General features: G+C 38.7%; 1 protein-coding gene across 3 annotated transcripts in view; it reads left to right on the top strand.

Moving 5' to 3' along the window:
* The first annotated feature begins 487 nt into the window (after nt 1–487).
* Nucleotides 488–16,943, top strand: part of PRDM15 (PR/SET domain 15) — a 57,095-nt gene continuing 40,639 nt past the window's right edge. For 2 of the 3 annotated variants that reach the window (XM_070750460.1, XM_070750461.1), the window contains exons 1-6: nt 490–549; nt 10,385–10,421; nt 11,326–11,419; nt 13,761–13,914; nt 14,865–15,111; nt 16,250–16,363. In XM_070750460.1, the coding sequence (XP_070606561.1) occupies nt 10,394–10,421; nt 11,326–11,419; nt 13,761–13,914; nt 14,865–15,111; nt 16,250–16,363 (637 nt within the window). In that variant the 5' untranslated portion in view covers nt 490–549; nt 10,385–10,393. Of the gene's footprint in view, nt 550–10,384; nt 10,422–11,325; nt 11,420–13,760; nt 13,915–14,864; nt 15,112–16,249; nt 16,364–16,943 lie in introns of all 3 variants that reach the window. The other variant, XM_070750459.1, reaches the window with a different exon arrangement.

Here is a 16,943-nt window from a genome sequence, read left to right as displayed (position 1 = left end):
ATTTATATCCTAATTATACAGAAATGGAACTGAAAGCTACAGCTACATTCTGAATACCACTCAAGACATTCTCGTATTTTAAAACCAAGTTTCCAGTAATAGTTGACATTCGCTGCTAACTTGAAGGAACTGCATTAACACAAACTATCTTCATCCCATTTATCTGCTTGATCAAAAGTTGGACGTAATCAGCTTTTATTAATTATAACGCTTTTAGTAATCCACTTCTATTACCAAGGCTGAGCCTTCGCATTCTGTTAATGATCCCAGAATTTCTTCCGGATTTTGATACGGGATGGCTGTAAGTAATCGGAACCAGTGCTAACGTCCACGCAGGCAAGTAATTCGCCCCTTTTCTTTCGGTGCCGCCAATCAGCTCGGTTGACAGTTCTCAGCCTTTCCGTCCATCTGGTTCGAGCCACTTCGCTTTTACTACAATTCCCATGAGGCTCTGCGACGTCACGCGTTCGCTTCCGGCGGCGCGTGCTTCCGGCTCGGATCGGAACCTGGAGTCCGGACTCGATCCGGGTATCAACATTCCAAAAACAGGTAATGCCAAGCCCCCGCCTCGAAACGCGTCTCTTTCTCACTCCCAGGAAACTGGTCCTTGCCCCGCGCTTGGGACCCGGCGCCGGTGAGCCCTTTCCCGCCCGTGGAGTTTCCCAGGGCGGCGCGGCAGGGTCCCTTCTCCGCCCGTCCTACCGCCCGCTCCTCCCTCCCCTCCGTCCCGCTCGCCTCTTCCACGCCGCCTGTTCTTTGTTACAGGCAGCAGCCGCCCGCGGCCGCGCGCGCTGTGAAAGGGGTGAGCCAGGTCCGAGGCAAAACCCGGCGGAGCCGCTCCCGGATCCCCAGCCGGGCCGGACCCAGGCGAGCCGCTGCCTCCCTACGTGGAGGCGACGGGCTTGCTATCGGCTGCCGAGGCTCCTCCGCCCTTTCTTTTTCCCCTCCCAATCCCGCGCTAGAACCGGGTGGGATAACCCGGGAGTGAGGAGGCGGCATGAAACGGTGGGATAGGCCCTTGTGGCTACTACTCGCCAGCCTAGTAAGGGCAAAGCGGGAGGAGGAGGATGGAGCCGCCTCGGAGCTTTCCTTTCCTCTTTCGGCAAAGCCAAACAGCCAGGCGCTCTCTAGTCTGGCTGGGTTGGAGTACAGCGCCCGTCCTTCGCCTCTCTGGCTTGGCTAGGGGCAGCCTAAGAACAGAACCGCCCCAAGTCTGGAATGCGGCGCTTTGGACTGCTGCAAAACTCACCTGCTCAATGCTGCGGCAGCCTGTTCCAAAATTCAAGAAGGGTTTCCACCACCACCACCCCTTAGCCACCAGACGGAAGGCCCCTTCTATTTGCAAAAGTTTATTCTCCAACTTCATAGGAAAGCATTTGCTCAAGCGAACGTATCTCAATTCTTTTAAGCTCAGGATTCACATTACTCCCAACTAAGCACCTATTGCATGGATAAGCAAAAACCATGGAGAATACTTGAAACCTTAAGCAAAGCACACACAGGGTGTCCAGCAAACCTGGAAAATAGGGGAATCGGGGAATTATCAGGGAAATTTGTGGTTCAGGAAATATCAGGGAATTCATGAAAAAAAACCTGGAATAAATCAGGGGGGAAAACAAACTATTACAATGTTTAAAAGCCAGGAGAAAATCATGTTTAAAAAAAAAAACAAAAAAACCCAGATTGTGCTGCCTGGCAGAGTCAAGCAAAAATGAGCATAACTGTGGCAACAACTTATTTCCTCAGCTACAGATATTTGGATATTTCTCCACACCTTAGCCGTTTGGTATGATTTAACTAGATTGCAAGTTATAGGGAAATGTCAGGGAAATATCAGGGAATTTCAAAATGCTTTCCCCCTGGACACCCTGACACATTTTTATCATTTTCCCCCATTATTATAATTGAACAATTAAGAAGTGAAATATTGTACTAATCCCTAGTGACTTGGTAGTTCTTAAAGTGTAGTTAATATTAAACATATGCAGAAATAATCTTTTGCATCTCCTTCCACAGTAGTAAACGTTTCTTCCTCTATAATGGAGTTAGGCGATTACAGATCTATTGAGACTAATATATGGAGAAATGGTGTGTCAAAATGGCATGTTAAGACAACTGAAGTCTACAGTATTCTTGGAACCACTAGTTTATGTTGTACTGTATAAAATTCCGCAATCACAGTTAAATCTCACTGATTATGTTTCAAAATTAAAATAATGAAAGATCAATAGACGTATTTCCAAGGGACTCTACTGCTTGGACATACATTTTATGCTACTTGCTTGTGTTTAGAGCCATATTTCACTGTTTTCTGACAAAACTTAATAAATATGCTGCCTTACATGTACTTTGGAAGAACCAGAAGAATGACATTTGGACAGGGACTCTTTTAAGTGTAGTTATATGATGTTTTAGCAGAACATATGCTTTGATTTCAAACATTTTAAAGTTTAACTCTCTGGATTTACAGTGACATGTTTTCATCTTAAAACCTATAACAAAATATCCTATATTTTCTATAACTTTTCCTATAGCTCATTTTGTTGCATGACTTATTTCTATCTCATTTCTGAAGTACTAATTGTCTGCTAAGATGTCACCAAATTACTATTCTGTAAATGAACTAAATTAGAACTTGAAAGTAAATTTGTTAACTTGATTTACTGCCAGGTAAGAGAGTATAGTTTTAATTTTCATCCTTCCACTCAGTTGCACTGATACATTCTACCTACTGTATTCTTCCTATTGGTTATAAATGGGATAGCATTTTTATCACTGAAGCAATATTGTCAAAAGTGTATTGCATTTTTCTTCAATATGAATGGGGTAACACAATTTTAGTAACAATCTCTGGAGCCAGCCAGTAGGGGTCAGTTGTGTCACATTCATACAAGCAACAAGGACTACATTTTAAAGGCATTGTTCAGGCTTGAAATTAAGGCAATCTTAAATACTGGAAGAGAATACTGTAAGACATGAAGTGGATTTGGGGCAGGAATCAATTCAAGTATGAATTCATATGTTAATCTGTCATCACCCACCCACATTTTATCTTATTTTAATATAAATGAATTAAAAATCTGTTGATTGGGCAAGCAATTTTATAGTATTTGTTTATCTTTTAAATCCTGCATTGTTTACAGTTGATGTTAAACAGTTCATTCAGGTGGCCATCCTTTTACTCAACACTCACTTATGACATAATGATACTATTTTCACCTACTGATGTTATTTCTTCAGTTGGTGTCATTATTTGTGTGTGTGTGTGTGTGTGTGTGTGTATACACACACACACAGTCACCCTCCTTTTTATTAATCAGCAAAAATATGTTATACATACACATACACACATAAATACACATACACACATATATACACATACACACATAAATATATATGTATGTATGTGTAACATAGGAGGGTAATTGTGTGTGTATATGTGTGTGTGTATGTATGTATGTATGTAACAAAAGGGAAACTAGTATACTGTAGATCTATTTCAAGCTATTTTGCTCTCATCAGCTAGCCATATCCTTACTGGGATTTGAACCTGGGGAGTCTGCCTGTAAGGCGGTAGCCTTAACCTCTAGAACACAGGTTCTCCTCCTCTAAGCTTGTACCAGGGGAGAGTTATATGTCCCCCCCCCCATTGAATCACCTTGGTATACTCAAAATGGGAGGGAGCATACTACTTCCTTTTTGCCTCTTGGCCCCTCTAGGGGCCATATCCAAGACAGTTAAATTTTTATAGCCGACAAACTATATTCTAAATGTGTAACATATTTTTTTCTGATAATGAAATATATATATATATATATATATATATATATATATATATATATATATATATATATATATATATATAAAGGTTAGGTTAGGTTAGGTTTATTGGATTTATATGCCGCCCCTCTCCGCAAACTTGGGGCGGCTCACAACAATAATAAAAAACAGTACAGTACATAATACCAAATCCAATGCCCACCCATCTAGTTACAATTTAAAATTAATAATCTCATAAAAACAGTATATATATAAAAAACAGGCACACAGTCAAAGGCTGCAAGTTCAGTCTTTATATATATATATAAAGGGTATGGCTAGCTGATGAGGCCAGAACAAGGCCGAAATAGATCTATCCTAGTCTCCCTTAATTTTCAAATTCAGCAAAAACATGTGACACACACACATATACTCTGCGTGTGTGTGTGTGTGTGTGTATAACATATTTTTGCTGAATATTTAAAATTAAGGGAGACTAGGATAGCGCTATTTCGGCCTTGTTCTGGCCTCATCAGCTAGCCATACCCTTATTGGGATTTGATCCTGGGCCCTCTGCCTTGTAAGGCAGAGAATTAACCTCTAAGCCACTAGATCTGATCCCTTCAGCTTTGTATCGGAGAGGCTATATGTTTTTTCTGTTGGAGCACCCTGGTATATTGAAGGAACGTCACAGCTCCTTTTTGCCTCTAGGCGCAACCCAGGGCCATATCAAGGCAGTTAATTTATTCATAGCCAACAAACTATGTTTTGTATGTATCACACACACATATATATATATACAGCATTGCAGTGACTATCATTACTTTTTATAGCGAATTGGAGTTTGGCCTGTCATCTCTGAAAATAGTATTTTAAAAGGTAACAGAACCATTTTATTCATAGGGATGTGTGTGACTTTATAAGATTGAATAGTAGTTTTTCCCCTTCGTTCTCGCAGTGTCTGTTTTGAAATAAGCAGCAGAATTTTGATCCCTTGCTTACCTCTCTTACAAAGTTTATAGCAGAGTAATAATTAAGGAGGCTTGTTTTGAAACCACAGTTCAACATTCTTTTTGCTGTTCTACTGGTTCAAGCCTCCGATACAGTTAACTCTACCATTGGAGTCTGAGATTTATTCCTGAGTATTCATGTATCATGGTTTTATGCCACTCAGAGAATGTTCATCTGACTAGAAAACTTAATTTTAAAAACTATAAGAATTAAATACCGTATTTTTCGAACTATAAGATGCACCAGTGTATAAGACGCACCAAAATTTCAAAGAAGGTTTTTGTCCTTCCCAGCCTCAGGAGCACTATGCAAGCCTTGCAAACCCTCTGTGCACCCCGTTTTTTTCAAAAATGGATCCATTTTTCACCCGTTGATTTTGTAAAAATGGGGTGGGCAGAAGGTTTGGGAGGCCTGCAGAGAGCTCCTGACGGCTGGTGAAGGGCCAAAAAAAGCCCCCCATTTTTTGTGAAAAATGGTCTGTGCTTTATGCTGTTTCCTCCCCCACAAAAACAGTGTTTTTGCTTTCCCCCAGGACTGCAGGCTTCCAAAATCCTATACACACCCCATTTTTTTTTTTCAAAAATGGGATGGGGGGGTTCGGGCTCTGGGAGTCACTGACATTTCCAACATCTGGGGGGGAGATATCTTATACTCTGAAGAATATTGGCAAGTCCTCATCGCTCTTAACCCCCCCCATGTCCTTTCTCCAGTGAAAGCACATCATGATTGGCAAAAGCTAGCAAAGATATATCTATATAAAACAGTAAGAGAATGTAGCTGTTACCCTAATATTGATAAGCAAGCTTCATTCAGTGAATCAATTCAGTGATTTTTTTCAATTGAGGTATGTATAGGAGTGCACTATGAAAATTCTTAAAATTAAGCAATGCAATTATATATATTTTTTTCAGAAAAAAATGCTTCGCGTTATATTCGTAATACTATAAAACATGCCTGGGAATCAGCCCTGCTGTAATAATAGAATCATATAGAGCAGTGATTTTCAACCTGGGGGTCGGGACCCCTTTGGGAGTCGAACGACCATTTCACAGGGGTCGCCTAAGACCATGGGGAAAGACAAATTTCCAATGGCTTCTATTCTGGCATCTCGGAACATATTTTTTACAATCTGACCAATCAGGTGTTTACAGTAGGGGTATCCCTCTGGCCTTCCTGCCAATCAGCTTAAAGCTCGGTTGGGAGAATTGGCACTAGACTTATGATTGGGGGTCACCACAACATGAGGAACTGTATTAAGGGGTCGCAGCATTAGAAAGGTTGAGAACCACTGATGTAGAGGTTTACAGTTTAAAAGAAAAAGAAAATAATGTGAACTATGCACTGGAAGGAAGGTAATATTCTGTGTTTTAGATTTAGACCCTAGGATAGATGCTTAAATCTCAGAACCTATGTTCTTTTGTTAGTGATTAAAAATGACTTCTGTTTTGCAGAATTGTTACTGGTGGATACAAATCCTCCCCACCAACTAAATAGACTCTTGAGGTATCATCCATCCAATCGAAATTTTTGGGCAGGAATAGTAGGAAATAGTGTATTTTTGTAACATACAAGGAAGATTTAGGAAAGATTGACTATTGTCCCATTGAGTGACAATATTATGTAACTCATCTTCCAATGATAATTGAAATAAGCTATCAAATTTGTGGAATAAAAGTGGGCAAAATGTAAGCACTCCAGCAAAAACAAAGAATTTTACATCAAAAAGCTCTTATGTAGTATATAGAATTGACTTAACAAAAGCAGTATTATTTTGAAAAAGAGAAAAATGATTTTTATGTTGGTTTAAGGATTAGACATTGGAGCAAAATGAGCTAACTTCAAAGGTCAGCTCTATCAGATAATTTGCCAATTTTATTGTATAAATTTTCAGGCTGTCGAGTTAGTGGTAACTTATTGATCATTTCCATGATAGTCTGTCCCCATGTTAGCGTACCCTTTGCTGCTGTAACGAGTCCATCCATCTTGTTGCTGTTGTCCTCTTCTATTTGCTTCTGTTTTTCCCACCATTAAAGCCTTCTTTGGAGAATTAAGTCTTATGCAGTGATTCAATTTTTTTTCCAGTCTGGGTTTAGTAAACCAGGATGAAATAGTTGAATAGTATTTAATATCATTTAACATATCAATTCGGCATACATGCAGTGGGAAACACTTCTATTGTCACTTCCTGTTAATAATCTACAACAGTCTTTTTCCAATCTTATTTGGATTGCAAATAATATCCTTTGCAATCCATATAGCAATTTAGCTCCCTTGGAATATGACTGGTAAACAGCTCTATTAATCAGTTGTTCATTCTAGATTATTAAGCTGAATTGAATGTGCTTTAAAAAAAAATCAAGATAAGTAAATGTAGAGTATTTAAAGAAGTCCACATTTATTTATAAAAGTAAATGAAATATGGAACTCTTCCTTTTTGCACAGCTGTATTTGTTTGAAAAGTGTATGTTTAAGGTGCTGGACTAGGAAGTGGTAAAAATCCATGTTGCAGTCCACTCTCAGGTACAAAATCTCATGGGGCAATATTGAGTAAGTCACTCTTTGTCAATCAAACCTATCTCAGTTGGGTATATATTGCCTTAAGCTCTTGTACAAAAGATGGTATATAAATCTAATAAAAACATTTTGTTAATAAGCACTAGAGTTTTATGGTTTATTTCTTTCCTTCTCTTATTTTCTGTGGGGTCTGGGTGTTCTTTCAACTTGGTTGTTTTCTCAGTGCTAATAGTACTGATGCTGGTGCCTAATTTGCGTAATGAAACATCTGCAAGAAAACAAAGCAAGCTCAGAGAGCACCCCCCCATTTCAACCCAGAGCCACAAATATTTCCCTTTATTTTTATTTTCTGCATTAAATCATTTTTCTTCACATGAGGTTTTTTTAAAAAAATAATATACATTTTAATTTTTGTGAAAGGACTGGATTGCACACTTTGAATTGACCTGCACTGTAAAATAATGGTTTATGGACAGGATGCAAATTTCTATCTGGTAACTGCATCACTTTTAGCCACTTGCCTGCTAAATAAATCTGGTTTTGGGGTTACTTTAGAGATAGGTGTGGTTCATGGAGTATCCTTTTGTTGCAGCAGAGGTAGATGTTACACCCAAGGTTTTGTTTCATACCATATTGTGAAATATATTGCTTTCATTTTTTAAAACAACATGGTTTGAAATATTATGAATTGTGGTTTTGGGAATGTTCTTGAAAGCTTTTGGGGTAGAGAGGATGTGTTTTTGTGCCATGTTGTCTGTTGTTGACTTTTCCCTATGCAATAATATATTTCTCAGGAGGATTACCAAATATTTTTTCCAAAGTGAAAAGAGGCTTCTCTAAACCTCTTGGGTTTAGGGTTGTCAAATTTGACCCTTTTTTCATGTGAATCTTTTTTGTGGTATCCTTACAGCAGTGTTTCTCAACTATGTCCATTTGGAAATGTGTGCACCTCAATTCCCAGAATTGAAGTTGTTGGCAGGGGAATTCTGGGAGTTTAAGTCCACACCTCTTCAAGTTGAGGAGGTTGAGAAACATTGCCTTACAGCCTTTTTAAGAGGGAAGCAGGTAGACATACCGTAACATAGAAACATAGAAGACTGACGGCAGAAAAAGACCTCATGGTCCATCTAGTCTGCCCTTATACTATTTCCTGTATTTTATCTTGCAATGGATATATGTTTATCCCAGGCATGTTTACCAATCACGTCTGCTGGAAGTTTGCTCCGAGTTTGCGGAGAGGGGCGGCATATAAATCCAATAAAACCTTAAACCAACGATCTACTATTCTTTCAGTGAAATAATATTTTCCCACGTTGCTTTTGATCTTTCCCCCAACTAACTTCAGATTGTGTCCCCTTGTTCTTGTGTTCCCTTTCTTATTAAAAACACTTCCCTCCTGAACCTTATTTAACCCTTTAACATATTTAAATGTTTCGATCATGTCCCCCCTTTTCCTTCTGTCCTCCAGACTATACAGATTGAGTTCATGAAGTCTTTCTGATACGTTTTATGCTTAAGACCTTCCACCATTCTTGTAGCCCGTCTTTGGACCCGTTCAATTTTGTCAATATCTTTTTGTAGGTGAGGTCTCCAGAACTGAACACAGTATTCCAAATTCCAAAGTAACAATCCTAGTCTATGGCTAACGCAACTCCATTTTAAGTGTTTCTATTTTCAACTAATATTTTTCCTCTTTGTGAAACACAGCTTTTACCACAGATACAGTCCAGCATACTTCATCAAAAATGTGATCAGACCAAGTACCGGTATTAGTTGAGCTGCTTTTCTCCACTTTAGTCTGCTCTGGATACACATTCTACCTCCTAGTTACTGGGCACTATTTTGCCATTATTACCATTGCCACCATTATTTTTGGCAGGCCCAAACCTCCAAGCATTCTGGCTTCATCCTGAGTGTTAGTTGGAGCACTGACAACCATTTTGAGTTTGGGCTGCAGAAAAGAAGATTGGACACCTTGTTCCATGCCTGCTAGTCTGACTGGCAGGTCTCGTTTACAGAGGAGGAGCATGGGTTGAAGTGGGAGGAAGTCCTAACCCTAACCTTAACCTCTTCTCTGTACACATGAAGCAAAATGTTGTTTCTGAACATGGACTGAGTATTTAAAGACTGCTAAATCTGAATCTAAAAATAATCTAGTGGCATTCCTTATCCCTTACTTTTTCTCCAAGGCATCATTGTTCAGTAATTAGGAGAACAAATGTCAGCATACTCTTCTGCCAATTTAAGAATTGGTAGATTGCATCACAAATGCTTAGAAATCTTGGGAGTCAAGAAAAGACATTGGAAGACATTAGAAGTCTGAAAGTTACATTGCTCCTTATTTATTCATTCATTTCTTTACTTATTTATTTTATTAGATTTATTTGCCATTGTTATGCAATTCCTATATCCATAAGGAATTTCATTATATGGATTATATCACAACATATTCCTTGTGTGTGTAATCACACTTGACCAAATAAAGTATTCAGTTCAATTAAAGATATGATTTTTAACTAACATGGGTAACACGACTGGTAAATCACACATATGGAACTGAGTTTTATATTATGGACAAAAAATAACATAAGCATTGGTACATTGGTATACACAGTGATACAGTATATCTATTTTATATATAGAATTATATATATGTAATTCTTTCTGGAAACAGTATTTCTTTTGGAATTCTTAGTAATTCAGACAGTCCTTAATATAAGCCTATGGATCAGTGAGGGCTAACCTCTTTGGCACTGACTGCCAAAACTGGAGCATGTGTGCACTGGAACCCAGAAGAGAGAAGCTGGTCAGTGTGCATGCACATGTCGAAACCCAGAAGAGCATCTGGCAATGGTGGGTGTGGTCACAGAGAGGTCTCTGCGTGCCACCTGTGGCACATGTGCCATAGGTTCGCCATCTCGACTGTAGGTAATAGAAAATCAGATCAGAGATCTGCAGAGATCATTTCAGATACTTCATTTTACTCAATGGTGCATATTGTTTTTAAGGCAGGAAAATTAGTGAGCTTTAAGATGAACATAGTTTTATGGAAGACATTCTAATGATCCAATTTATATTTCTGTCCTTTTGGTTTTGGCAGGTACCAGAAATGGCTGAAGAAGGTGGCGACTTTATATGTAAGTGTTCAGGGAGGAAGAATAAATCATTGCTATGACTTTTGGACTCTTAAAACTGAATGTGTCATTCTGTTCTTCTATATTAGCCATTTAATAGAGTAAATCTAAGGAAGGATACAGGTAGTCCTCGACTTACAGCCATTCAACTTTACAAACATATGATCATTGTACATTTGTTTAGTGACCAGTCAAAGATACAATGGCACTGAAAAAAGTGATTTATGACCATTTTTCTTATGACTGCTGCAGCATCCCATAATCAAATGGTCATGTAATCAAAATTCAGATGCTTGGTAATTGATTTATCCTCTTGGTAAATATTTATGACATTTGCAGTGGCTCAGGGTCATGTGATCATACAAACATAGAAGATTGACGGCAGAAAAAGACCTCATGGTCCATCTAGTCTGCCCTTATACTATTTCCTGTATTTTATCTTAGGATGGATATATGTTTATTCCAGGCATGTTTAAATTCAGTTACTGTGGATTTACCAGCAACGTCTGCTGGAAGTTTGTTCCAAGCATCTACTACTCTTTCAGTAAAATAATATTTTCTCATGTTGCTTCTGATCTTTCCCTCAACTAATAATAATAATAATTTAATAATTTATTAGATTTTTATGCCGCCCCTCTTCGAAGACTCGGGGCAGCTCACAACAATAATAAACAGTATACAGTAAACAAATCTAATATTTGAAAGAAGAAGAAACTAACTTCAGATTGTGCCCCCTTGTTCTTGTGTTCACTTTCCTGTTAAAAACACTTCACTCCTGAACCTTATCTAACCGTTTAATATATTTGGGGCTATTAAATGCCACAATTGCTTGAAATGAAGACTTGAAATATTCAATATAGCTACTTGACAATATGCTAGCAAAGAGTAATTTTCTTGTCTCTTCCAGGGTGTGAAGATTGCAATCTGTATCATGATTCAGAATGTCCAGAGCTGGGTCCTGTGGTGACAGTCAAAGACTCCTTTGTGTTAAGTAGAGCAAGGTAACTTTTACAATATTCAATATTGTATTTTTGAAGTAAACCAAACCTACTTGGCAACGTTTTAAAAGAGAACCCTCTTTGTGAACTTGAATTTTGTTTTAGGTGTTGCATTTTAAATGGAGAATGTTCTAGGTCTTGTGTTGAATTTATCTAATTCTAAATGTCAACTGAAATGAACTAGCATGTGTAGTGATTAAAGAGCTGGGAAAAGATTGGAGAAACACATGTATAAGCCTACTTCCGGTCATCAAAATTCACTGAGTGGCTTTGGGCCAGCCCCCTTCTTTTCAGTCTAAAGTTCCTGAAGGAAATGTAAGATGGACTCTAATAGATAGTCATTATGATCATCATCTGTCTTCAGGTTAGCTCTGGAGTTTTTGAATATCAGGAAGCCAAGTAATGGTGTATGAATTACTCAGTTTCAGCTAAATGTAAATTCATGACCAATTACCAATTCATAGAGTTAGAGAAGTATCCCAAGTATCCCAAAAAGTATGACCTCCAAATATGTTGCAGGCTACAAACTAGAGCATGTAGTATTCTTAAAGTTGTACTTTCTCATTTCAGAACGTTATCAGGATAGGGAAGCTTAAGAGAGATGGCAACTTTCTGGGATTTATCAGAAAAAGCCATGTGAGAGATTCATAAAAAATACACTATATTAGTAGCATAAAATGGGAGCAAACGAAGCCATGTTTACTGGAAGATGGGTACTCCTTATATAGCAGCTACCTTGGACAGTGGCTGTTTGCAGTTATGATAATGCTGAAAAAGTAACTCTGCAACCAACTCTTGTATTTGCAGGTCTGTAAAGCAAAGGAAAGGTGAAGTAAGATTCTCAGCATAGTTGTAGTCACTAAACAACGACTACCTATACACACTTGTAAATCCTATTTTGAAAGACCACTATGTTCCAATCTGTCTTTACCTAAATCTGTCTTTACCTGTTTAGGTAAAGACAATATACAGCACACATCACTAAAATTAATTTTCTCTTGTCAGACATAGTAATGCTAAATTTTCAATGCATGTAACTTAAAGTGGAGATTTGTCTTAATAAACCATCTAGTCTGTGAGTACAGTGATCCCCCGCTCGTTGCGAGGGTTCCGTTCCAGGACCCCCCGCAACGAGCGGGTTTTCGCGAAGTAGCGCTGCGGAAGTAAAAACACCATCTGCGCATGTGCAGATGGTGTTTTTACTCCCGCAGCGCTAGCGAGGAGCCGAAGATTGGGGGCGGCGCGGCTGTTTTAAAATGTCGCCGCCGGCATGGGGGGCTTCCTAGCAGCCCCCCAAACCCGGGTTGGGAGTCCGGGGGGTGCTGGCAAGCCCCCCATGCCGGCGGCAACATTTTAAAACAGCCGCGCCGCGCTGGCTGTCGGCGCTTTCGAGCTGAGTCCCGGAGCGAATTCGCTCCGGGACTCAGCTCAAAAGCGCCGACAGCCAGCGCCAGCGAACGGCTTCTCCGCGCTGGCTGTCGCCGCTTTCGAGCTGAGTCCCGGAGCGAATTCGCTTCAGGCCTCAGCTCGAAAGCGGCAAGAATGAACGGCGTGGGCGGGCGAAGGGCGGGCGGCAGCGAGGAGTTTGCGTGGGCGGTGGGGAAACTCCTTGCTGATGCCCGCTGCTCGCCCTCCCGCCAGCAAGAGGGGGAAGACCCAGGGAAGCCGCCCAGCAGCTGATCTGCCGGGCCCCATCTACGCATGCGTGCCCATAGAAAAAAAGGGCACACGTGCGCAGATGGTGTTTTGACTTCCGGGTTGAAAAATCGCAAATTACCCTGTTCGCAATGGTCGGGGACGCAATAACCGGGGGATCACTGTATTTGAATTCTTATTACCAGATACAATTTGTAGTGTGTTGGGAGATTTTCTGTTTTTGTCTTTGTCACAGCAATGTACAGTATTATAAATGTGCAACTCGAGTCACAACTGATTGATCTGTAGAGAAAGAATAATAATAGAAAAAGGTGTGAAAATAAATAGTTCCCATAAAAGTTTTTCAAGACTTTCCCATAATTGTTTCTAATAACATGCTTTTTATAGAGCAGCTTTGGCTAGGGGATAAAAAATATTTTTTTTTCTCACTTTCAGTCCCAATTCATTTCAGATGACAAATGATCAGATAGTAGGAGTTACATGAAACTCCTGTTCATTACGATACAGTAAGGTCAAAGAGTATAACCTGGTTTTTCTTTTATATTAGTTATTGTTTTGCTATGTGACATTTTTGCAGAAAATTTATACTTATCCATGTTAAGATGCTGGGTTTATTCTATAAGGGTTGAATTCTTTCTTCCATAACTATTGCCAGATATGTTTTAGCATCACAATATTCAATTTTTAGATCATCCCTTCCTTCCAACTTGGAGATCAGACAACTTGAAGATGGGACTGAAGGTGTTTTTGCAATAACTCAACTTGTGAAGCGTACCCAGTTTGGTCCCTTTGAATCCAAGAGAGTTGCCAAACTAGAAAAGGAATTAACATTTCCACTGAAGGTACAGTGATTCCAAATTCAGGTTAATCAGTTATAAGGGCTTTGAAAAGATGTCTATGTTTCCCTGATCTGATGCCTGTAGATACATAATTTCTAAGTGAGCATTGCTATGTTCATTGAGAATTACTGTCCAGTACTACTAGCTGATCATTTGTTTATATATAACTTTCAGATAATGTGGAGAATCAAGACAAAGTTGTTTACAGCCTTGGACAAATTTGATTCTCATAATCTAGATGGAAGTAGTGAATTTAAAAGCCTTCCTGCTGTGATTCAATGCTGATCATTGTAACAGGAGTCCTCTGAGTTCCCTAAGAGAAAAATCTACCTATCTTGAGCTAGATAGATTTTTCAATCAGATATAACAAAGCAGATTTTGCATTTGTATTGGGGGCAATTAACACTTACTGGCAGATGCTCCTAGACATCTGGGAAGAATAAAAAAGAGAATAGGCTAGACATGTTAAATTTGTGTAAAATAAATTAGTAAATGAATGGCAATAACATATAAGTAGCTATCAAACACAACTCAGATTATTCAGACCAAGAATTGGAAAGAAAGCGAAGATGCTTTTAAGAGTCCAAGCAATTCAGGTTATTGTTTTCCTCATCACTGGAGCAGGAAATCTAGTTGTTTCTGTTTATTCTATGTCATTACACTGCTATCTGGACACAGGGAACAACTTGGAATCAGGTCATGCTTGGTTCTAGGGGTTCTCCTATTTGAGGGGAATCTTGGGCACATTTAGCATTTTTAAAAAGTGTCATGGCATACAACTATAAAATAATGTGCTACATTTGAAATGGTCAGATATAAAATGCTGGGGGCACCTTGATCTTTCTTCTGCAGAAAATAGCTCTAATAAAACAAGTGACTCATTGCATGGTTTGTTACTTTATCAAAATTATTATTAGGATCATGTATTGATGTTCTACATGGATTTTGTATAGGTATTTCAGAAGGAGGGGTCGGCAATCTATTTTGATACATCTAATGAAGATGACTGTAACTGGATGATGATGGTGAGACCTGCCAGTCTATATGAGCATCAAAACCTGACTGCTTTTCAACATGATAATGATATTTACTTCACCACTTCTCGGGACATCCCTCCGGGAACTGAGTTAAGAGTATGGTATGCAGCCTTCTACGCCAAAAAAATGGAAAAGCCAGTTCTAAAGCAATGCATTGTCAATGGTATGTTCGGTTGTTTGTGGGGAGGTTTTTTACTACCATATAGCATTTTCTCTGACTTGGTTCTTGTGGATATTTTCCTGGAGTGGAGATATTAATGCAGGCATCTTCTCCACATCAAAGTCGATACATTGTTTTCTCCGATTCACACAAATAGAACTTTACTTCCCATCTCCAAGCCTTTGATGAAGTTCTTGTGGAACGGAATGTAATAGGCACAAGGATTTCAATACTTGAGAGAATGAAAACAATTTGATAGTAATTTTACATGCAGGCAAAAGTGTGTTTCTCTTCTTTCAAAATATCTTTGGACCCAGCCTATCATATTCAGCCTGTTTTATTCTATTTGACAGAGACATAGAACACAAACACAAAAAGAATAATCGGAAGACTTGAGATCAGGGCTTAATAAATCAGAGATGTTAATTGCTGAGAATTATCCACAGCCAATGTGTATATCAGCAAGGAGTATGGAGCTAAAAGCATGATCCACTAAACATTTCATGCTCCAGATCCTGGATATTAGCTGGGCTAAACAAACTTGATTTCATTAACCATCTCAGATTCTGCTACTACTTTACATATTTTTCCTTCCCAGACTCACATCAATTTAATTGGTATTGTTTAGTATTCTGTCTCCGTGGACTCTACCTGTGTAGTTATTAGGAATTGAAAATGACTTGATAGCATCTAATCAATGATTAGGATTCTGACTTCCAATCAGTTTGAAATTGATGTTGGAGTTGTTTTGGACTGATAGGTTATGGATCAGAGTCATGGCTTCAGATTTTCTAGAGCTGGAGCTTCTTTAGCCTCCATCACTTATCTGAGCACTAAAGGGGGTGAGAAAAGCCCAGGATCCATATTACTTTTCCCTGGCATCTTTACTTCATGGAGGAGGACACCAGGGTGGACATGATTCAGCCTTATATACCTTTCAAGTGGTTGCTTTAAAACACAACGCTTTAAAGAATTGTGTTTCAACAGAAATGCATAGAGAATGGAGGAAGAAAATGCGTCTTCAACTTTGTTTATCGTACTATGTTCTGTTAAGAAAAAGAAAATACATCTCATTGTTAGAGAAATTTGTTAAGTGGGAAAACAAGCTAATAAAAACATGGTCTCTTTAATATGTGTTTAGCTGTGATGGAATGTGAACAACAACGAAATAAAAACACTTATCCTGCTGCCTTTTCTTTTGAAAAACTCAAGAAATTAGCCAAGAATAATCAGTCTGCCAGAACTGATCCTTCAGGTATCAACGCATTTTCATCTCTAGTGTATACGTACAATATAAATCTGGAATATTTTGTTTTTGTGTATTATTCCACAAAGTAAAATTGTAAATGTAATAATGATAAAGCAATATAAATTGCTTTCTGGTGGGGGTTTTTTAGTTCTATGTTTTCTCTCAGCCATTTTTCTATGAGATTTTGGCAGAGATTATTTTGAGGCTAGTTACTGACAACGTTATTAAATTTCAAAAAGCTGGTGTATATGATTTAAAAGATCATACAGTGGTCATCATGCCTTTAAAAACATCCTCTGATAGTGAGGATTTGATGATTTATATGATAGTGAGTAAGTTTATAATGTTTTTATATGTTGTGGTTGGAGGTGGTAACATTCATGGTCCTTTGTGTCTTGGGTGGTATTGATATTGTCTCAGCTTTGTGCAAAGGGTGAAAGTATAATACAGTAATACCTCGTCTTACGAACCTAATTGGTTCCAGGGGGAGGTTCGTAAGATGAAAAGTTCCTAAGACGAAACATTGTTTCCCATAGGAAACAATGTAAAATCTATTAATCCGTGCAACGAAAAAAAAACAACGCAA

The sequence above is a fragment of the Erythrolamprus reginae genome, chromosome 4 (genome assembly GCF_031021105.1).
Source record: "Erythrolamprus reginae isolate rEryReg1 chromosome 4, rEryReg1.hap1, whole genome shotgun sequence".
NCBI lineage: Eukaryota > Metazoa > Chordata > Lepidosauria > Squamata > Dipsadidae > Erythrolamprus > Erythrolamprus reginae.
The sequence above is the reverse complement of the archived record's forward strand: the minus strand, read 5'-3'. Positions and strand labels throughout refer to the sequence as shown.